General features: G+C 43.2%; 1 protein-coding gene across 5 annotated transcripts in view; it reads left to right on the top strand.

Moving 5' to 3' along the window:
* Nucleotides 1–24,314, top strand: part of ltbp1 (latent transforming growth factor beta binding protein 1) — a 295,601-nt gene that overhangs the window by 102,622 nt on the left and 168,665 nt on the right. For all 5 annotated transcript variants that reach the window (XR_008723852.1, XM_055639325.1, XM_055639326.1 and 2 more), the window contains exons 9-10: nucleotides 1,051–1,128; nucleotides 13,623–13,745. Coding sequence is in view for 4 of the 5 variants with exons in the window: in XM_055639325.1 (XP_055495300.1) it covers nucleotides 1,051–1,128; nucleotides 13,623–13,745 (201 nt within the window). In the remaining variant the exon portion in view is untranslated. The remainder of the gene's footprint in view (nucleotides 1–1,050; nucleotides 1,129–13,622; nucleotides 13,746–24,314) is intronic.

The raw sequence follows: 24,314 nt of genomic DNA, 5'->3' as shown, positions 1-24,314 counted from the left end.
TGTATTGCATGTTATTTGTGACATATGATGGTCTTTATTTTATGTATATTTCATAATGCAAGTTTCTGTTTTATTTTCCTGAGGCAGGGACGTGTCAGAAAAAATTAGAACAGTAGACCAACAGTAAAGTGAGCAAAGGAATAGCAGGTGAAATTTAGCTTAGAGAAGTGAAAAGTGATGCACTTGGGAAGTTAAGGCAGAGATAGATTCTTCATTTTTACAGGTGCCAGTGGTAATGGGGAGAAAGCAGGAGAATGGGGTTAGGAGGGACAGATAGATTAGCTATGATTGGATGGCGGAGTAGACTTGATGGGCTGAATGACCTAGTTCTGCTCCTATCACTTAAGAACATTAATTTATGGTTAAACTATGGCAAGATGTACACTGTGAATGACGAAGCCCGGAACACACAGGACTCAACATGACTGAGAACAGTGATTTTGTTTCTCTTACACACAAACACAGCTTGACTTGCTGCGCATTTCTAGCATTCCCAAATTTAATTTTAATTAATTATCAAGTAAAGCACAAATTGCTAGTAAATCATACTGGTCGACAGGCAAATGTAACATTTGCAGCATATCCTATTGTTAAAGTTCACTCACAGGTCTTCCTGTAAAATTCTTCCCCCTTGAGCCCCCTGTGGTGTTGTCTAATTGGTTAGAAAGAATTGAGTCACTCATGTTGTCTAGTTGGTGTCTTGTGCGTGCGTCCCTGAAGCTGTGGAGAGGCAGTCCCACACAAATCCATATTAAATGGTTGCCTGGTGAGCAGCACCTTGTGTGATGCAGCACAGTGGAGATGAGAGAGATTGAGATTTATACAAAAAAATTCTAGCCAAATCAGGTGGGCTTTTACCATTGCTGCCACGGAATAATGCTGTGATTTGAAGTGTTTACGTTTACAGTACTGCAAGATGCAGTATTGTCGGTGGTTTGACGATGATTTAAATCCACTATTTATTTCTTGCCGTTTCTGTGAATAATCATAGGTATTGAGATTGTTAATTATTGTTTGTTTCAATAATTATTGATTTTGTTTCAATTTCAGCTTTTCCTATTCCAGGAAATGGACAAATGGTGGAGTGTCCCCTGGGTTACAAGCAGGTTAATGCCACGCATTGTCAGGGTAAGTGTGTTAAAATATCCCCAATTAACAGATTTCACGGGTGTGCCTTGTAAATGATAAATGCTGTTTGAAATGCTTATTTTACATGGGAGGCCCTCATTTCAACCTCACATTAAATATGTAAGAGGAAGGAGAACAAGTCAGTTTTGTATGTTACTGACACAAAAAGATGATGTCCATCAAGTAATCCAGACACTGATGAATACGGTTGCTGCCAAATCACTTGACACCATTACACCATGCAGGGTTTCATAGAAACATGAAGCAAACAACAGATTTAAAGTGTATTATCTTTTAACCGACAGGGTCTGTTTAACAATTGCATTCATTTTATACCAAAGTGCCTCCTAGTACAAACCCGTTCCAATTTTATCTTCACTTCTCTTTTATTATGCAGCATCTGTGGCCGTTCTATAATATTACAGGGTGAAGAATGCATTATGTAATAACTTTCAACAATCTCTTTCGCTTCTTTCCCCATCGATCCGCATATAAAGTTAAAAAAATAGTCGATGAGGGATGATTGCATTTTAATTACATTTTAGCGGTAAAGTCCATATATTCAAAGGATTGTTTAATATTACAGAGGTTTCAATTATTTTTGTTAACCATAATATTTTGAGGTCTGACCCGCTGAGTTCCTCTAGCACTTTATTTCATACAGCGCTCTGCATAATGTTTGGGACAAAGACCCATCATTTATTTATTTGTCTCTGTACTCCACAAATTGAGATTTGTAATAGAAAAAAATCACATGCGGTTAAAGTGTACATTGTCAGATTTTATTAAAGGGTATTTATACATTTGGTTTCACCATGTAGAAATTACAGCTGTGTTTATACATAATCCCTCCATTTCAGGGCACCATAATGTTTGGGACATATGGCTTCACAGGCGTTTGTAATTGCTCAGGTGTGTTTAATTGCCTTCTTAATGCAGGTGTAAGAGAGCTCTGAGCACCTAGTCTTTCCTCCAGTCTTTCCATCACCTTTGGGAACTTTTATTGCTGTTTATCAACATGAGGACCAAAGTTGTGCCAATGAAAGTCAAATAAACCTTTATGAGACTGAGAAACAAGAATAAAACTGTTAGAAACATCAGCCAAACCTTAGGCTTAAGGGCCTGTCCCACATGGGCGTCATTTGTGAGTCACGCAGGTGGCGTGCAAGGATTTTGAGCATCCCAAAATCCTAGGGTCCCAGGCGCTGCCGTGCGTCACTGCATACGCCATCACGCCTCACCATGCGCCATGCACGAGTCATGACGCGCCAACCAATTTTTAGGATGTTGCGTAAATGACGTGCAAATAATGCCCAGGTGGGACAGGCCCTTTACCAAAAATCAGCTGTTTGGAATATCATTAAGAAGAAAGAGAGCACTGGTGAGCTTACTAATCGCAAAGGGACTGGCAGGCCAAGGAAGACCTCCACAGCTGATGACAGAAGAACTCTCTCTGTAATAAAGAAAACACCCCCCAAACACATGTCCGACAGATCAGAAACACTCTTTAGGAGTTGGGTGTAGATTTGTCAATGACCACTGTCCAGAGAAGACTTCATGAACAGAAATACAGAGGCTGCATTGAAGGATGCAAACCACTGGTTAGCCACAAAAATAGGATGGCCAGGTTACAGTTTGCCAAAAAGTACTTAAAAGAGCAACCACAGTTCTGGAAAAAGGTCTTGTGGACAGATGAGACAAAGATAGAAACATAGAAACATAGAAAATAGGTGCAGGAGTAGGCCATTCAGCCCTTCGAGCCTGCACCGCCATTTGATATGATCATGGCTGATCATCCAACTCAGTATCCCATCTCTGCCTTCTCTCCATACCCCCTGATCCCTTTAGCCACAAGGGCCAGATCTAACTCCCTCTTAAATATAGCTTTTTTTAAATAAAAACTTTTGCAGTCAGTCTTTATGTTCCCTGCCAGTTTACTTTCATAATCTATTTTCCCTCTCCTACTTAAGCCTTTTGGCCTCCTCTGCTGGACTCTGAATTTCTCCCAGTCCTCTGGTAGGCTGCTTGTTCTGGCAAATTTGTACACTTCATCTTTTGTTTTGGTACTATCCCTGATTCCCCTTGTTATCCACGGATGCACAACCTTCCCTGATTTATTCTTTTGCTGGGATGAACACTTGTTGTAGTTCATCCATGCAGTTTTTTTAAACTTATTAGTTTTAGATTAACTTATGTGATGGCAAGAGCAAAGTATGGAGGAGAGAAGGAACTGCCCAAGATCCAAAGCATACCACCTCATCTGTGAAACACAGTGGTGTTATGGCCTGGGCATATATGGCCGCTGAAGGTACTGGCTCACTTATCTTCATTGATGATGCAACTGCTGATGGTGGTAGCATAATGAATTCTGAATGGTAGAAACACATCCTACCTCTTCAAGTTCAAACAAATGCCTCAAAACTCATTAGCTGGCAGTTCATTCTACAGCAAGACAATGATCCCAAACATACAGCTAAAGCAACAAAAGAGTTTTTCAAAGCTAAAAGATGATCAATTCTTGAGTGGCCAAGTCAATCACCTGATCTGAACACAATTGAGCATGCCTTTTATATGCTGAAGAGAAAATGAAGGGGACTAGCCCCCAAAACAAACATAAGCTAAAGATGGCTGCACTACAGGCCTGATGGAGCATCACCAGAGCAGACACCCAACAACTGGTGATGTCCATGAATCGCATACTTCAAGCAGTCATTGCATGCAAAGGATATGCAAGAAAATACTAAACATGACTACTCTCATTTACATGACATTGCATTCCCTTTTGTACGTTCTCCCTGTGACTGCATAGGTTTTCTTCGGGTGCTCTGGTGTCTGCCCATATTCCAAAGACGTACAGGATTGTAGGTTATTTGGCTTTGGTAAAATTGTAAATTGTCTCTATGTGTTAGATAGTGTTTGTGTGTGGGGAAGGTCCTGTTTCCGTGCTGTATCTCTAAACTAAACTCAAAGATAGAGGCTTCTAAGATGCAGGGATATAGATTGCATGCAGGCAGAGGAGATGAACTTGGCATTAATTTTGGCACATACTTTGTAGGCCGATGGACCAGTTCTTATCCTGTACCGTTCTATGCTTTTATAGTCTCAGGACAGAGGATTACGTGCTTCTTCCCCAGGTGTGGTCCGCAATTTAGCCTTTGGTGGCATTCATTCAATGAAACATTTTTACACTTTATGCTAAAGATGCCATCAGGCTGGTTGGCTTTCAGCACTGAGTGCAGTGGTGTGCATTTTACTGAGAGAGGTTCTGTGTGTGGTTTCACAAAAATGCAGAACCATGCCACATTAAGCCGGCCATATAAAAAGTGCTCTCTAATTTTAGCATGCCACAGCTGTTTTAATTTTTGATTACCTCACCACTGGATGCATCCAGTAAGCAATCTGGCTTAATGATCTGATTTGGACCCTTCATGCAAAATGAGGTTGATTTTCCTTGGGGGCCTTGGAGCAGGCCTTGGAAATAGCATGAGGAAGACAGTCACTTGGCTGGATTGTCTGCTGTTAAGGGAGTGCTGCCATTTCCTTTCCATATGTTGCTCCAGGTAGCCAAGGAAACAATCATTTCTAAAGTTCAATCCTTCCTGCCTAATATTACTCTGAACATAACAGCAAAATCTACTCGCAATAGATCTCTACGACAGAAGCCATTAGTCATATCTTGGTGTATTGATGTGGCTGTGTCAAGATGTCAGTTTTGTTTTCTAACAAATTGCCTAGGGTTCCTAAACTGAATGATCTTCACTTGGCAATGGAGCAATTCATGAAGTGGCTATGAATTCAGGGCAAGGTGGAGTCACTGATTAAGATGGCCTATGGCTCTGTGACCAGACTGGTTCAGAGCACAGATGGACTTTCACAGTCAGCACATCAGCAGATAGGGAAAAATTAAAATTGCTGTCAAATGGTTTTACTACAATCCTTGTGTAGGATGGAACTGCAGATGCTGGTATAAACCGAAGATAGACACAAAATGCTGGAGTAACTCAGCGGACAGGTACCCAAAAGGAATGGGTGACGTTTCGGGTCAAGTCTGAAGAAGGGTCTCGACCCGAAACGTCACCCACTCCTTCTCTCCAGAGATGCCGCCTGTCCCTCTGAGTTACTCCAGCATTTTGTGTCTATTTTACTGCAGTCCTTAACACAATACTTCTATTGGGTGAGATGATGAAATCAGAATGGGAAAAACTTTCCATGCAGCTCTCAATTAAGGTTGTATCTTTGGGATGTTCATCCCTGAAAGAGAGGGATTAGAGTTGATTTGTTAGCAGAATGATTATGTAATTTGAGGAATAATCCAGATGTCTGGACAAGTAATTTGGAGCTGTTGGATGAAATTTCATTACTGGGCCTAAAATTCAATAAATTAAATAACTCTAGAATAAGACGCTTTAAGAATAATGCTGGAGCTACAGAAGTGTTGCGAAACATTGAGTTTACTAGATTCCACTTTGGAAGGAAATTGGACAAGTCTGTCTCATATACAGTATGATCTATTGTGATTTATCCTTAATGACTATGTGAAATAATCTAGTAAACCAAATGGAATTAGGATGATTACTAGCAGTTGAGAAAGGACACACCAATGACTACAGTCTGTGATTGAATAAAAGAAAAATTGTTAAGCGTAGATGCAGAGAAGCTAATTCCACTTGTGGGTTGGTGTAAAAGATGTTCCGGGGTAATTACCAGCTCATTACAGCAGAGTATTAGCTAATTGGGAACTTTAAGATGTTCAAAGGCATTTTGGGGTTACCTACACCAGAAGTGATTAAACTGTTTAAAGTTAGTATTATTAGGGAGAAAATGGGGTAAAACCAGACAAGTTATGAAGATAGACACAAAATGCTGGAGTAGCTCAGCGGGACAGGCAGCATCTCTGGATAGAAGGAATGGGTGATGTTTCAGGTCGAGACCCTTCTTCAGACTGAGACCTTCCTTCAGTCTGAAGAAGAGTCTCGATCCGAAACGTCACCCAATCCTTCTATCGAGAGATGCTGCTTATCCCGCTGTGTTACTCCAGCATTTTGTGTCTATCTTCAGTGTAAACCAGCACTACAGTTCCTTCCTACACAAAAAAGTAATGAGATGAGATGCACTCATTATAGAACAGGTTGGACTGCTTGGTTTCTACCCACGACCAGATTATGTGTAACGCGTGGCAGGCAGAATTAGGGATGAATCGAGATCCATAGAGTGATCCAACCAAATCAGTCGCCATCTCGGGAGGAGAGAATGAATTAAAAGTTCAGCACATATATCCACAACTCCCTCTTGGTTTCCATGGCAACTTTATTTTTAGATTTTGCTTTATGCAGAGACTCCTTAGCTGTGCTCGGCATGTCTCCTCTGCCTGTCGATAAAGCAACACGTCCTCTCTTCCCATCTCTTGCTTCAGACTGAGGTGAAGAAAGGATAAAGCGTTGAGTTGTCAAACCTGGAATCCCTGGGACAGCCTGTGGTAGTGAGTCAAGCCCAGGTTTGTTTCCTCCTGCTAAAGTCGCCATGTGCTTAACATTCCAGGGCACCCACTTCTATGTATCGTGAAAATTAGGCTAGTGAAATTACAGTTAATTAATTCTGCACATTCGTTAAACAAAACCATAAATACTGAAAGAACTGTGTGTAAATGATAAGCAATAGACCTACTTTCTATTTTAACTGAAGTTTTACATAATTTGTGGCCATTGGGATAATGATTAGAATGCTTCATTGCCAGCATCAGTCCCATTCAGTCTGCATTTCTACAAAAGAAGCCGAACAAAAGAACTGTGCAGCTGCTTGTGCTGCTGCCTCACAAAGTCCGATCGCGAGGTCAGGATCCTGACCTCGGGTGCTGTCTATGTGGAGTTTGCATGTTCACCCTGTGACCGAGTGGGTTTCCTCGGGCTGCTCTGGTTTTCTCAAACATCCCAGACGTGCAGGTTTGTAGATTAATTAGCCTGTAAATTATTCCTTGTGTGTAGGAAGTGGAAGCGTAGGTGGGATGACTTGGCACTAGTATGAACGGGTGATCCATGGCTGGCATGGACTTGGTGGGCCGATAATAGGGGAAAATAAATAAATCCTGAACTTAAATAAAATGTTTGTCTCTGTGATGGTGACCATGAAACTCTGGTTCACTCGTGTCCTTTGGGTAAGGAAATCTGCTATCCTTGCTCGATCTCTCTTTACTGCCGCCCCAGTTCAGAAGCCATCTGAGATGCACAACTGATAGTATTGGCAGCTGACGTTTGTGCTTGTGTTGGTCAAAGTTGGGGATTCTTTGTAAATGCTGAAGCTAAAACGTTGCTGGTTATAAACCGATATGATTATTATATGATTACTCACATATCCTCCTATTGCGGCCTGTTCATTTATAATTTGTGCCACCAACTTGGAAACTTCAACTTATCCTCCTAACCTCCTTTGACAAGCAATTCACCAAACATGGCAAGCTCACAGTGTGAACGGGCCAGGCAATGTTGGTGTCAGGTGGGGGGTTCAGTAGATTGGCCTCATGATTTGGAAGGTGTAGATTCAAGTCCCATTCCAGATATTGCAACACAAAACTCTAGGCTGATATCTGAAACAGAATATGTTACTCCATTGAAGGTGCCGACATCCACAGGGAAAGTTTAAAAAATTGAGCCTTGTGTGAAAGGTGTTGTGGCTGTGTTTTGATGAGCAAGGCAATCCTAGAATTCTGTGTGGTAATCGTCCCCCAAGCAGCATTATTATTTATAAGTGATTTGTTCATCTGTTGCTGTGTTGAAATAGGCTGCTATATTCCCTATGTTACAACAGTGACAATGCATCGAGGGTATCCTGAGCGAGACATGAAACACACTGCATACAGGCACCCCCTGACTTAGTTAATAGGAGAGTTATGTAAACTTGCATTTATGTAAACAGTTCACAGTAGGCGGTCTCGTTTCCTGAATGACCTGTATTATTTAATCGGGGGAATGGAACGGGCTTCATGTCCGCTTCATAGATAGAGAAGTGTCACCTGGGCTCACTGCTCTTCCAGCCACACTGGAAAGGTGACTGAGAACAAGGGAAAACAACTCCTAACCAAGCCACGGACAACTTCCACAAGGTGCACCAGCGAACCCTTCTGGTTGATGCGGCTGTTGCAGCTCACGTTGTAGTCCCTGGCGGACAGCGCTTTCTTCAAGCCAGTTTACTGTGTGACTCCCAAGCCCCACCAGCTCACCAGCTGCCGCTACTTGTTGTTGGCCCTCGCTTTGTCTGCTCCACCTCCACCACCACCTCCTTCTCCCCCATCTCCAACGTACTTCGAGGTGGAAGATGTTGGCCACTCCGGGGAAAGGGAGAAGGAGGAGGATGCAGCATTGGAGGGGGAGATATAAAAACAATGTTTAAGAAGCTTTAGACAAGTACATGAACAGGCAGGGATTGGAAGTATATAGACCATGTGCAGGCAGATGGTATCATGGTTGGCACTGACATCGTGAACTGAAGGGTCTGTTCCTATTCCCATTCCTTCTCTCCAGAGATGCTGCCTATCCCGCTGAGTTACTCTAGCACTTTGTGTCAACCTATTCTCTACTATTCCATGTTCAATGTTAAGACGGAGATGTCTCCAGCTGTGTCACCAGATAGTCACCAAATCATTGTAAAGGGACATCACATGTCATAATTCTAACGTTCATTTTCAACTTTTCATTGGACTCCTTCGGGAAGGGAACTGAGGAATTTCACTGTTGTAAATATTTCTCATATTTTAATGTGTGGAGGTCATTTGGTCCATCAAGTCTATGGCAGCTCACAGTGCATCCCATCACTACCAATTTTCCACCCCCCTGTTGTTTGCTGTAACTTATTCTTTTGTTTCATATTTGTAGGAATGTTACAAAATTTTGAGATTAAAAAAATCAAGTCTACAATTTATCCCATCCGATAAAGCATAACAATAAGTTTAATTTGACACCTAATTCACTTTCATATCTCAAGTAATAAAAACGTTATGGCCATTTTCATACTCGGAAATTAGCATCTTGTTCCGTATTGATTTTCTATGGACATGACAAAAAAACTGTGATCGTGGACAGTCAAAAGCCCATAACCTTCTTAAAAATTAAGGGAACTGAATGAAATTTTCAGTTATCATAGATTGAAGCATTCTGAAACAAATATAAAATAATCTTACTTGGATGACCTGAAATTAAAGCATATAATTAGTTAGTTACCCAATTGTAGCTAATTTCAAACGTCAATTACTAGATCTAAACGTCTATCCATTTCTTAATAAATGATTAACATTTTTAAATAGCCTAAGTGTCCAAATAATATTCACAAATAATTCACAATAAAACATGATTTTTAAATCTCATTTACATCAATTTATAGGCCAAATGGAAGGAATTTAGTGTTCATTTGCTGAAAATTAAAGTCAATTTAAATCGGCTTTCTAGTGGGTTCCTGTGAACGCGCTGGTTTAGAACGTTCACATTGCGCTGGATTTGTGCCCTCAAGTGCCCAGAAAAATACTGCGGGATATAAAGAGCCCAAAATGAACTACTCGCTATAGAAAACGTTATATACAGGGTTATATACAAGCCCCATTTGATGTAAAAATAAGGTACATACCTTTAATTGTTTGCTTTATAAAACCCTGGGGCTGTGAGAGGTTGCGGGTTGAGAGAGTGATTTTTAAACTACTATAACTATTATACAAGGCCATTAAAACTAATAATACCTTTTGCGACGGGGTCTTTCAGTGATTTTCCGTTAATGATTTACTAGGCTGAACATTTTCGATTGCAACAGCCTAGTAAAAATCGTGTTTTAAACCCGCCCCCTCTAAACAGCGCCAAAATCGCGCACACGGGGTAGGGCAGATGCTCAGCCACGATTCAGGTAGGTTTTGTAACATACCTAATATTTGGAGATAAGTCTTTGAGTGCTCTTAAGAAATGAGCTGGGTGAAGATATTATCTGGAGAGTGGACCACATTGGACATGTTTTGAGCTTACCTTGAATGCTCCAGGGAAGGGAAACTGATGAAATAACTAAATATGGGGCCTTTGAGAGCTCCTGAAGCATGCCAAACTTCTGGGAGAAGTTTCTTAACAAAAACACAGTTCTCAATGCAGCATAGCTTGTGTGGTTTTAAATGAGGAAAAATAATTGTAGTTACTGAAGGTTGGAAACTCGGTTAGGGCCTGGAATAGGACCAACGAGAGTATAAGGGTGGAGATTGTTTTAATTATTATAAAGATGGATTATATTTTACATCACCATTTTGTGCAATGCAGTTTGAATAAGAACCTAAATAAAATGCATCTTATGGATTTTATTTGATTGAAATTTTTATTTGCATATTCATTCTCTATGATGTCTGCAATTGTGTTCAGCATTCTGTGATCAGACTTTAATCCAGACAATCTGTGTTGAAACAAGCTGTGGGGGCCCACAAGGCACCTGCAGTGATTATGAGATTTATTAGGAGAAACAAAGAAATGCAGATGCTGGTTTATACCAAGGATACAGAAAAAGTGCTGGGGTAACTCAGTGGGTCAGGCAGCATTTCTGGAGAAAAAAAGAGAGGTGACGTTTTGGGTTGAGACTGAAGGGAGGGGAGTTATAGTAGAAGTTACTTAAAATGAGAGAATTCAACGTTGATGCCACAGAGTTGTAAGGTACCCAAGCGAAATATGAGACGCTGTTTCTCCGATTTGCGTGTGGTCTTACTCTAGCAATGGAGGAGGCCCAGGACAGAAAGGTCAGTACGGGAAGGGGAGTTGAAATGGCACTGGGAGATCCTGTAGGGACGCAAACCAAGCATAAGTGTTCAAGTTGAAATGGAAACTAGGGAGATCCTGTAGCCTGCCGATTCAATATGATCATGGCTGATCATCCAACTCAGTGTACCTGTGTTACCAATGTAACCTTTGCTGGGTCTAACTCCCTCTTAAATATAGTGGTCTACCCGCCGATATACAGGAGCCCCCTTTGGGAACACCAGATGCTGTTTGATGAGGTTAGAGGAGGTACATATGAACTTTGATCCCACCTGAATGGAAATATGGGGTGCCTTGATGGAGTCGAGGGAGGAGGTATAAGAATAAGCGTTGCATCTCCTGCGGTTGCAGGGGAAACTACCTGGGGAGGGGGTGGTTAGGGTGGGAAAGGATGAGTGAACAAGGGAGTTGCGGAGGACCGGTCTCTGCGGAAGGCAGAAAGGGGTGGAGAAGGAAGGTGATTATTGGTGGGATCCAGTTGGTGGCAAAAATATCAGAGGATAATGTGTTGGATGCGGAGGATGATGGGGTGAAAGGTGAGGACCAGGGGAACTCTATCCTTCTTGTGTCTGGGGGGAGGGGAAGCGAGAGCAGAACTACAGTACACTAACAGGATAGGGTCCCATCTATGACAGAAGAGGGGAACCCATGTTCCCTGAAGAATGAGGACATCTATGATGTCCTAGTGTGGAACACCTCATCTTGGGAGCAGATGCGGCAGAGACAGAGATACTGAGAGTAAAGAATAGCATCTTCGCCAGAGGCAGGATGGGAAGAAGAGGAGTGCAGATAACTGTGGGAGTAGCTAGGCTTTTAATAGATAGGGGTCCTTGTTCATCAGTCAATAAAAGTAAGCATTCAGGTACAGCAGGCAGTGATGAAAGCGAATGGCATGTTGGCCTTCATAACAAGAGGAGTTGAATATAGGAGCAAAGAGGTTCTTCTGCAGTTGTATAGGACCCTAGTGAGACCACACCTGGAGTATTGTGTGAGTTTTGGTCCCCTCATTTGAGGAAGGACATTCTTGCTATTGAGGTAGTGCAGCGTAGGTTTACAAGGTTAATTCTCGGGATGGCAGGATTGTTGTATGCAGAGAGAATGGAGCGGCTGGGCTTGTATACTCTGGAATTTAGAGAGATGAGAGGAGATCTTATTGAAGCATATAAGATTATTAAGGGTTTGGACATGCTAGAGGCGGGAAACATGTTCCCGATGTTGGGGAGTCCAGAACCAGGTGCCTGTAGTGAGTCTGTGGAATTCTCTGCCTCAGAGAGCGGTGGAGGCCGGTTCTCTGGATACTTTCAAGAGAGAGCTAGGTAGGGCTCTTATAGACAGCGGTCAGGAGATATGGGGACAAGGCAGGAACGGGGTACTGACTGGGAATGATCAGCTATGATCACATTGAATGGCGGTGCTGGCCCGAAGTGCCAAATAGCCTACTCATGCACTATTGTGTATTATGTATGTCCGTCAAGTCTATTCTCCTGTGATGGAGAAAGGGGTTAGAGATGTCCGAGACAGTCCAGTTGAACTTGAGGGCACGGTGGAAGTTAGTGGTGGAGTTAATAAAGTCCATGTGTTCTACACGGGCGCAGGAGGTAGCCCTGATGAAGTGGAATTAATGAATAGGGCCAATGTGTGCCTGAAATAAAGACTGCTTGACGTAACCGACAAAAGGACAGGCATAGCTGGGGCCCATGTGAGTGTCCATAGCTACATTTCTAATTAAGGGAAAGTGGGAGGAATCAAACGAGAATTTGTTGATGGTGAGGACAAGTTCTAGGTGGAGGAGAGTGTTAGTAGAGGGAAATTGTTGTTCCCGATGTGGGCTCCTGTACATCAGCCAGACCAAACATAGACTGAATGCTGCGTTTGGTCCGTCAAGGCCTACGGAATGTCCCGGTTTCCATCCATTTCAACTCCCCTTCCCATTCTCACACTGACCTTTCTGTCTTGGGCCTCCTCCATTGCCAGAGTGAGGCCACAAGCAAATTGACGGAAGAGCGCCCCATGTACTACTTGGGTAGCATACAACGCAGCTGTATAAATTCTCTAATTTTAAGTAACCCTCCCCTCCCCTCTCCCATGGTGCCAGTCCTCCACCCTAGTTGTTTTACAGTTGCACAATTCATCACATTGTGTCCCTCTCGAGACCATACCTTCCCTGGCCAACAATGGGCCTGCCAGGGCTCCACCCAGCCTGAGGTTATTTGTTTCCAGCCCTGATCGGTCCTGGACTTTTCTCGACTACAGCTCTTCAACCCCCACCCCATACTTTCAGTCTGAAGTGTCCTGACCCGAAAAGTCACCTATCCTTTTTCTCCAGAGATGCTGCCTTACCCACTAAGTTATTCCAGCATGTCAATCCATGGATGATGCACTGCTTATTGTTGGTGGTTAGCATTTTTTTTTAAATGACATCCAGAGACATTTAAAAACACTTAAGGACATCAGAATTGCAATCAACAATTTAAACAAAAGTCTGATTATTTTAATATAGTAAAGTTAACCAAAATATAAAAACACTTTTTAAATAAAGCAATATAATTATGGAATCATAGAGTTGTAAGCACAGAAACAGGCTCTTCGCCCTCCACTCTCCAGGACGATGCCATTTGTACCTATCTGCATGAATCCCATTTATCTATTAGTTTGCATAGTTTTTGGTGTAATTAAATGGCATGATTGTCCATCCTGGATGCCCGTTTATGCACTCTTTCTTGCTTATAGATATAAACGAATGCCAGCTCCAAGGTGTGTGCCCACATGGAGATTGTTTGAATACCCCAGGCAGCTACAGGTGCACATGCGAACCCGGGTTTGTTCCTGCTTCTTCACACACTGCCTGTGTCCGTAAGTACTGGTTATGGAGGATTGTGTTTTAAATTTGATCCAAGCTCTTCAAAACTCTGCTTATCAAACTTGGGTTTGAGTAATTTCTAAAACACGACTTGTTTTTTCCCTTGCAATCTCTTGCCAAGAGTTTCCAGATGATGTGTGATCCATTCATGAACGACAACTGTACAGTAACTGAGAGGTCATCTTACAAACTAACAGTTTGGTGGGATCATGAGAGTTGTCCAGCAGGGAGGGAAGGGGAGAGATTCTATTTGGGTCGGGATGAAGGACATTATTATTGGACATGAAGTAAGGGGATGAATGCATATCAAACAGTATTTATGCTGTCATCCTTGTCAAAGTCTTGCCCAACTCAAATTTCATACCATCTCCATTACTGTAATGGGTACCAGCCTGTTACATTGCTGTGCTATGCTTCCTGTCCCATACTTATGTTCAACAGAAAATGTTTCTGCACAATTTTACAGGTTGTGAATAAACCTGTAAAATTGGATTTTTACATTTTGGACTAAAAACCTGTTTTTAAGAAATTACATATCACAAGATTTCACACTGAACTATAGTTCATGAGGAGGCCATTTGGCCAATTGATTTCATACTGGTCAGCACTCGGCCCTTCCAGTGTTTGCTCAGGTATATTTCAAATAGTAATGCACGTGGTAGAACTGCTACCTCACTGCACCAGAGATCTGGGTTTGATCCTCACCTTGGGTGCTGTCTGTGTGGAGTGTGCACATACTCCTTGTCATCACTTGGGTTTCCTTTGGATGCTCCGATTTCCTCCCACATCCTAAAGTCATGTGGATTTGCATGGTAAAGTAGCTTCTGTAAATTGCTTCAAGTGTTTTGGGAGTGAATGTAAAAGTGGGATAACATAGAACTAGTGTGAATGGGCGATCAATACTTGGCAGTGCATAAGGGCCTGTTTCCATGATATATATTTCAACCAATTCAATCAATAAAACTTGCCCCAACACTTACCATGCTGTGAGGAAAGAAAATAATGCCTCGACATCCCTCTAATCCCATAAATCTATGTTCCTTGTTATTAGTCTTGCACCTAATGGAAAATAGTATTTTCTGTTCACCATGTCTAGTCCTCTCAATTTTATATGCCTCAATTAAATCTCTCCTTAGCCTCCTCTGTTGCGAAGAAAGGGATTTGAGCCAAGTAAGTCTTAGCTCATAACTAAAATGATCTATCTCTGACAAAGTCCTCATAAATTTCCTCTGTACACTATCCAGTGCTACCACATCCTTCCTGTCATGTGGTGAACAGTATTCCAGCTTTATACACTTCTATCATGACCTCCCCTGGCCTCGTACCATGTACGTTAGTCACTGAAGGAAAGTATTTCACATGCTTTCTTGACCACTTTACCTCCCAGTCCTGCATCCTTCAGAGGGCTGTGGATAATGTGTCCAAGATTCCTCTCTTCCTCTACACTTATTAATATCCGACCATTTAAAATGCATTACCACGTCTCATTTCTCTCTTCAAAAGCATTACCTCATTCTTCTCTGGATTGCTTTTCTGGCCAGCGAACCAGGTTATTACCTTCCTGCAGCCTACAGGTTTCTTCCACATAAACACACCAGGCAACCAATTATTGGATCATTTCTGAACGCACTCTATTTAAAATAAAGTCATACAGCATGGAAACAGGCCTTTCGGATCAACATGCCCCTTCTACACTAGTCCCACCTGCCTATGTTTGGCCCATATCCCTCTAAACCTATCCTATTCATATACCTATCTAAATGCTTCTTAAACGTTCCAACAGCACTTGCCTGAACTACCTCCTCCGGAAGCTTGTTCCATACATGCACCACTCTTTATGTAAAAAAGTTACGCCTTCAGGTTCCTATTAAATCTTAGCCTATTCTTGATTCCCCTACTCTGGGCAAAAGTAGTTTTTTTCCCGATCTTTTCCTCTCATGGTTTTGTACACCTCTATAAGATAAGGCCTCATCGTCCTCGCTCCAAGGAATAAAGTCCTTGCCTGCTCAACCGCTCCCTATAGCTCAGGCGTTCGAATCTTGACAATATCCTTGTAAATGTTCTCTTTCCAGCTTCACAACATCTTTCTGACACCAGATTACGAGGTTATCAATTCCCTTCCAGTACTCTGTCTTGTCATTATTTGATACCGGCCCACTACAGTGATGTTGTCTCTGAATTTGTAAATGGAGTTGGATTTGTATGTGGCTGTTCAGTTGTGGGTGAATAATGAATAAAGAAGGGGGCTGCAAAGGCATCCTTGTGGAGCCCCAGTGGAGGATTATCATAGAGGATGATTTGTCACTTATCCTCACTGATTGTGGTCTGTTGATCAGGAAGTTGAGCATCCAGTTGCAGAGATGAGTGCTGATTCCAAATTCCACGATTTTCGCGATGTGCTTGGATGGGATGATGGTACTGAAAGCAGACCTGTAATCCATGAATAGAAGTCTAACGTAGGGGTCTCTCTAATCTAGGTTTCCAGGAATGAGTAGGGCCAGGGAGATGGCATATGTCGTGGACCTGTTGTGCTGGTAGGCGAACTGCAATGGGTCAAGGTTGCTTGGTAGACTGCATTCAATAACCAGCCTTTCCAAGCATTTCATGATGGTGGATGTCACCACTGGACGGTAGTCGTTAATGAACGAATGAATAAGTTTATTGGCCAAGTATGTATACATACAAGGAATTTACCTTGGTGCTCAGCTCGCAAGTAACAACACGACATACAGTAAACAACTAAGAATAAAACATAAAACATTAAAATATTAAGAATGAACCATTATAGTTTAAACATGTGAATGAAATAAAATACCAGAGCAAAAGGAGGCTACAGACTTTTGGTTATTGAGTAGAGCTACTACTCATGTAAAAAAGCTGTTTTATGTCTGGCAGTGGCACCTTTGACAGTCCAGAGTCGCCCAGAGGAAAGTGCTTCAGAGAGTTTGTGGCCAGGGTTAGAGGGGTTAGAGATGATCTTACCCACTCGCTTCCTGGCCCTTGCAGTGTACAGTTCGTCAATGGGGGAAGGTTGCAGCCAACAACCTTCTCAGTTGATCGAATGATTCGCTGCAGCCTCCAGATGTCGTGCTTGGTGGCTGAGTCAAACCAGACCATGATGGAGAAGGTGAGAACAGACTCTTCGATGGCAGTATAGAATTGCCTGTGGCAGATTGCCTGTGGCAGATTGTGCTTCCTCAGCTGCCGCAGGAAGTACACCCTCTGGCATGAGATCTTACTTTGCTTTAGCAAAGTGGTCTTCTTGAACCAGGCGGGTATCTCAGAACAGAGTAGGGAGAGATGAAAGATGTCCAAACACACCCGCTAGTTGGTCCATGCAGTTACTAAGGATGCGGCCAGGCCAATTGCTTTAATTGGGTTCACCTTTAGGAAGGCCGATTTAACTTGTGCGACAGTGACATTGGTAAGTGGCGTACTCGAGTCTGATGGGACCGGTGCCATTGCCCCGTGGACCTTCTGCTCAAAGTGAGAATAGAATGCATTAAGTTCATCAGGTAGGGCCAGTTATAGTATTCAGACCTTGCCACAGTCTGTGGGTGTGCAAGTGATTATACTGCAACGCAAGTTTGTTCTGGTCTTGTCTCTTGGCATTCTTGATGGCTTTGCGAAGATCATAGCGAGTATTCTTGTCCTGCTCGGGATCACTTGACTTGTATGCAGCGGACCTGGCCATCACCTACGTTTGCACCTCACGGTTCATCCATGGTTTCCGGTTGAGGAACACTTGGATTGTTTTCTTCGGCAAGCACCCCTCTAGGCACTTGCTGATGAAGTCTGCCGCAGTGGTGTGACTACGCAGAAAGCGGAGCAAGGAAAGTCAGACCAGTCCACTGACTCAAAGCAGCGCACAGGATGTTATCCGTGTCCCACAACCAGTATTGAACAACTCACTGTACAAGATTTGGTAATTTTCAATAAACTATGTATTTTTCTGTTCCACTATTTCCCACTTGCTATTGGGGAGGGGGTAGAATTATCCCATTAGAATGCTTGCACCTTTCTTATTTCTAAACTCCAGCTATACCACCTCAGTGGTCAAACTCTCCAGCGTGTCCTCGCTGAGTGCCGCCATGACTGAATCCCTGATCACTATCTCACGTCCTCCACCTCTTTTGCCTCCCTCTTGATCATATCAGAAACATCGAAACCCTGGAACATTAAGCTGCTACTCGCGTCCCACTCGCACCTACGTTCCCACAATATCATTGTCCTAAGCATTAATAGTAAGATTAAACGAGAACTTACCAGTTTGAAGTTTGATCTGTATTTTATGAGGAGGAACGTTGAGGGAATACATGAAGAAGCCCGCCCACAGCGCATGCGTGTCATCCTTCAAAGCAGTGGTGTGAGGTCACAGATACCCAATATTGACCTAAAATAGCAAGATTACAAAGAGATACCAGCTCCAGATTTGACCCTATGAGGGTGGGAGCGGAGGGCATGTATTCCCTCAACGTTCCTCCTCATAAAATACAGATCAAACTTCAAACTGGTAAGTTCTCGTTTAATCTTACTATTTTACTTCGGAGTCACGTGAGGGACTCCATGAAGATTTCAAAGCTCTGTGACCTCACGCCCTGGAAATCCGAGTCCATGCTTCACAACTGCCTTGGTAGTTTGGGAGAAATTGTTAATGATTTCAAAAACCAGAAACTTAATGCAAATTGTATAACGTAACAATAAATCATATTTATTAAATCAAATCATAACCCTTATTCCTCAGGGATAAATTATAACACGGAACTTAAAAGTTTCCCCGAAAACGACTCTATACCACTAAGTGGTTTATTATAGAATCTTTCAAATGTCCTCTCCGACGACCATCCTGCCGTCCTGAGGATTTGGTCCATGGAGACCTCAAGGCGTTTTGCTGCGGATGTAGCTGCCGCCCTGGTGGAGTGAGATTTAAAAATATTAGTGTCCACTCCTGCCTTGTTTAAACCATATTTTATCCATCTAGAAATAGTCTGAGTAGACACTCTTTTATAAGGTTTCCTATAGCTGATTAACAGCCCCATTTCTTTGCCTCTAACGGCCTTAGTCCGTTCAATATACAATAAAATATGTGTCATTACACAGAGACGTTCGTCCTGAGGGTAAGCCAGAAATTCAAGGACTTGTCCTGCTGATCCTGGTCTGTTCTGTTTAACCAACTCCTGTATAACAAAGACCAACCGTCCTGCCATCTTAGAGAAACTATCCAGTCTCAACTTTTGCAGTGACTGGACCCTCTGTGCCGTAACCAACGGCATCAGCATAACCATTTTCCGAGTTAACATGTCCAGCGTCAATGCTGTGGCCGGCGACCAAGTTCTAAGCAAGTTGAGGACCACTCCTGCATCCCAGATCTGGGTATACCTAGGTTTCGGAGGTCTGGTGTTAAAGATTCCTCTCAACAATTTTATTACCAGTGGATGAGACCCCACTGACAGGTGATCTGATCCTTGCCACAAAAAGGTAGATAAAGCACTTCTCGCACTATTAATGGTGCTATACCCAAGTCCTTCGTAGTGCAGACTAGTGAGGAACTCTAGCACTGCCGGCACATTCTTATCCCTGTGGTCCAGATGATTATAACAACAGTAATTAATCCATTTTTTAATGTGAGATAAGTATTGTTTCTGAGTTGACTTTCTTTGGGCTGCAGTAATCATATCCACCGTTCTACTGGATAGCCCCATGTCTTGTAGAGGTTCCTTCAAAGTCTACAAGCCAACAAATTAATATATTTATAACACGGATGGCTATCGTAGGTTACTGGATGCACCAGCAACTTATTACTATGTTTCAAGTGCATACATGGTTCCAAAACCATATCCTGTATCACCGAGAACCATGGTTGAGTAGGCCAATCAGGTACTATGAGAATCCCAGATGCCGAATCCTGTTGAATTTTCCTTAGTACCCGATTGATGAGGCAGAAAGGAGGAAATGCATATATGAACCATTTCCCCCAGTGCAGAGAAAAAGCGTCTGTAGCTTCTGCCCCAGGATCTGGTTCCCATGATACATACCTTGATAACTGGTGGTTTAACCTGGATGCAAAAAGATCAATATCCGGTCTTCCATACTTTTCTATGATTACCCCGAAGACCTTTTTATTCAACATCCATTCTGTATTTTCATTAAACTTTCGTGACCTGGCGTCCGCCACTGAATTTAGTACCCCTGGTAGGTACGTAGCCGATAACCAAATATCTCTTTGGATACACCATTGCCAAATTAAATTAGCCAACTTGTCACAAGATATTGATATATTTCCACCCATATGATTTATATATGCCACCACCGTGGTATTGTCTATCTGCAACCTAACATGCTGCTGGCTCATTCGTGAGCAAAAAGACTTAAGCCCATGAAATGCACTCAGCATTTCCAAATAATTTATACCCATGGTGTTTAGTAAGTTAGCTTCTTGAATATTCCATCTCCCTCCACAGCTGGAGATGGTATCCGTAGCACCCCAACCAATTGCACTGGCATCTGTTTGTAATACCATAGACGGGTTATCAATAACTATTGGTTTGGAGCCATACTTAACATTGTGTTCCCACCATTGTAGTTCTTTTATAGCGTCAATTGTTAGCTCCATTGGCCTATCAAAATGGCCTCTATTCTTTTTAAGTGCTCTAATTTTGTCTCTCTGTAAGTTTTGGTAATGTAATGGTCCAAATTGTATGGCAGGAAAAGTGGCCACAATCTTCCCAATCATCCTGGCTACCCGTCTAATGGATGGCTTAACAGTATTAATAAGCTCTAAACAATCACTTTGTATTTCTGTGGCTTTCCCTAGAGGTAAAGTCACTAGCATATCAATTGAGTTAATGGTGAACCCCAGGTAATCCATATTAGTTGATGGTGTTAAATTGGACTTAATTGGATGGATAATGAACCCCAGGTGTTGAAACAATTTCTTGGTGGCCTCCACTGCCTGACATGCCAATTCATAAGTTTTACCCACTATAAGGATATCATCCAAATATGCCATTACTCTATGATTTTGTTGTCGCAGCAGTGCCAAGGCTGGTTTTAGAATTTTTGTAAACAACCTGGGCGCAGACGTAAGTCCATTTGGCAAAGCCTTATACTGCCAAAGCTGTCCCATCCAATTAAATTTCAAAAACCTCCTGTGTCTATATCTAATGGGTATTGTATAATAAGCATCCTTAAGGTCAATACTTGCCATAAAATAGCCTTTAGACACTAAATCTATAGCAGTGCTAAACGTATCCATTTTAAAATGAACATATTGCACAAAATCATTAAGTGTTGACAAATCAATAATAACTCGACAACCCCCATCTTTCTTATTCCTAATGAATATGTTGGATACAAACTCCTGTTTTTCAGGTTTGGTTTGTTCAATGACTCCTTGATTAAATAACCTTTTTATTTCTATGTGAGCTTTTGCTTGTTCTAATTTAGTAAGTATATATTTCCTGACCGGTGTATGTTGTACTGGAGGGTTATGTTCATGTATAAACTCTATGAGATATCCCTTAATACTGCTAAGGATAAATCTGTCCTGAGTTATACTGCACCATGCTTGCAAATGAAATTGCAATACCCCTCCAACCTCCGTGCTCCCTACAACTTTCGGAGCCGCAGATTCACCTACCTCCATGGTTATCGGTGACAATTTATTTATTTTCTTGGTTTGGTGCGCTGATGTGGAGGCCCTTGCTGTTGGGTATACGATGGCTGCTGATGTACTGGCTTCCTCATTTTCCACTGCGGACGTCCCGGGCCAAACCCTAAAAAAGGACTCTGTTGCCGCTGTGGGCTCCTCTCTTTCCAATTCCTGGTGGTATTAAATTGGCCACCCTTTCTAGGACGCCCATAGGGTTGATACCTTCTACCTAGGTACCCCTTCGCTGCCCTTATCAGCCCCAAAGTCCTGGCCTCCTCATCCAACTCTTTGACCTGCTTAGATAAGTCTCCACCAAACAGAAGCGTTTGAGGTTTAATATCCCTCTCCTTGCACAAGACCGCGAATTTAGGGTCAAGTACCGGCTGAATAGCTTCCTTCCTTAAGTTATTCAATACAAACTGCACATTACACAGTAATGCTAATGCATCCTTCTGGTCGCTATTCATATCCACATTCTCAAAGGAACGGGCCAGAGCTGTGAGCCCCGCTGTGAGACTCTTGAGGGCGCTTTGGACCTTAAGATCCTGATTTCTGATACCGCCCCCCACATGCTTCCAAATACACTTGTTAACACTGGCTACATGCAGCGCATTACAATTCTTAGGTGGTAAATGCCTAGCCAATACTTCTGCCATCGTATTAGCCTGCAACTGGTGTGTAGACATGTATTCGATACTTGCAGCCATCCTTTCCTCGAGCTCCTTGCCGGTCTGCTGCTGCTGAAAATAGTGTCCCACCATATCCAGTAAATTATGCTCCCTCCCTTCAATGGGAGAAGCCGAATCCACCTCTTGCTCCGATTGTGAGCTCATCAGACTTTCAATATCCCCCTCAGAGGAGTCTGAGATATCTGGCAGCCCTTTAAGGGAACCTGCTGTGGGGCTTACATAGTGCCCACTGTGGCTATCGTGCCTCTCACGGAGCCTGCCACTCAGGACTATTTCGTCCAGCAGCCGCTCCAGCCGACTTTCGCGCTCTCGGGCGCTGGTCGATCGCGGGTGCTTCCCGGGCCGCTCCAACCGACTTCCGTGCACTCGGGCACTAGTCGCTCGCGGTACCCGTTGCCGGTCCCCATGCCTTCCTGCACTGGTCGCTCCCGGCCGCTCCGTGCTATCCTGCCGCGCTTCCCGACCCCGGTACTCACGAGCACCTGTCTCCGGCGGCTGGACATCAATCCACTGATAGCGGCTTTCCAGCTCCGCAGGGCTGGCCGCTCCCGGCTGCTCCATATCCCGCAGCTGGTCCTCAGTTCCCCTGAACTGGTAAGGACTGTCTCCACCACCCGAATTAAGGTGGTGGGACTTTCGTTTTGCCTTCCCGCCCGGTCTAGCAATCGATGTAGCCGGCGCGGGGCTCAAGTCGGGCATCACAGGTTCCTCCATGGATAACACCTGTGGCAACGGCTGCTGCTGCTGCCGGTCCCCGGCTCCTTCCCGACTCATTTGCTGCTTCCTCACCGACTTTCTTGTAGGCACTCTGTCCATTCCTAAAACAAGTTAGAAATGCAGAGTCACTTACCTGCCGTTCGTCGGCTTTTATTCTCCCATTCACGGGGACGTCCTCCCCAGGTGCGACTCGTTCATGCGTTGTTTGCGATATGACACGCATGCGCTGTGGGCGGGCTTCTTCATGGAGTCCCTCACGTGACTCCGAAGTAAAATCCAGGCTCTTTCTCCACAATGCTCCTTGCATTGAAATAAACACCTGCACATCAGAGCGCCTACATTCCTTCACCTCTCCCTGCATGTCGCTATAGCTCTAACATCACAACATCCACATCTTGGGCTCATCTGTCTTACCTGTCAGGTTTCTTGCGTTAAAATATATGTCGTTTAGCCATTCACCACACACAGAGAGTGGTGAATCTCTGGAATTCTCTGCCACAGAAGGTAGTTGAGGCCAGTTCATTGGCTATATTTAAAAGGGAGTTAGATGTGGCCCTTGTGGCTAAAGGGATCAGGGGGTTTGGAGAGAAGGCAGGTATAGGATACTGAGTTGGATGATCAGCCATGATCATATTGAATTGCGGTACAGGCTCGAAGGGCCGAATGGCCTACTTCTGCACCTATTTTCTATGTTTCCATGATATGGGGAGAAGGCAGGCACGATCAGCCATGATCACAATGAATGGCGGTGCTGGCTCGAAGGGCTGAATGGCCTCCTCCTGCACCTATTTTCTATGTTTCAAGCCTTCCACGCTCGCTGTACTGCCCAACCTGTACTTTCCTTAACTTTTCCAGCTGATGCGCTTCTATGGGTTGCACCTTCTTTGGCAATCTTTATTAGCATCATAAGCAACACGGGGGGAGCCTATGTAAGGTAATGTCCCTTCATTTAGAGTCATAGTCATACGGGTGTGGAAACAAGCCCTTTGGCCCAATTTTCCCACACCAACCAACATGCCCCATCTAAACTAATCCCATCTACCTGCATTTAGACCATATCTCTCTAAACTTATCCTATCCATGTACCTGTCTAAATTCTTCTTAAATATTGTGACTGTACCTGCCTCAACTACCTTCTCTGGTGTTCCATATACAAACCATCATTTCAGTAAAAAAATTGTCTCTCTGGTTCCTATTAAGCCTTTCCCCCCTCATCTAACTTTGCCCTATAGCTTGGGCCCTTGAGTCTTGGCAACATCTTTGTAAATCTTTTCTGCACACTTTCCAGCTTAACAACATCTTTTCTCTAACGGTGACCAAACTGAACACAGTAACTGTGGCCTCACCAATGTCTTGTACTACTGCAACATTGAGGAAGTTTAAAATCAGTAATCTTTATTTCGCTAGGCGGGTGTGGTAAAGACTCTTACAGTATGTAGATACAGACTATACAGAATATCCACCCATAAAGGGGCAGTGATTAAGTACATGTATTTATACTCCAA

This window comes from Leucoraja erinacea, chromosome 8, assembly GCF_028641065.1.
Source record: "Leucoraja erinacea ecotype New England chromosome 8, Leri_hhj_1, whole genome shotgun sequence".
In the NCBI taxonomy this organism is placed as follows: domain Eukaryota; kingdom Metazoa; phylum Chordata; class Chondrichthyes; order Rajiformes; family Rajidae; genus Leucoraja; species Leucoraja erinaceus.
Note: the sequence above shows the minus strand (reverse complement) of the source record. Positions and strands in the feature narration are given on the sequence as shown.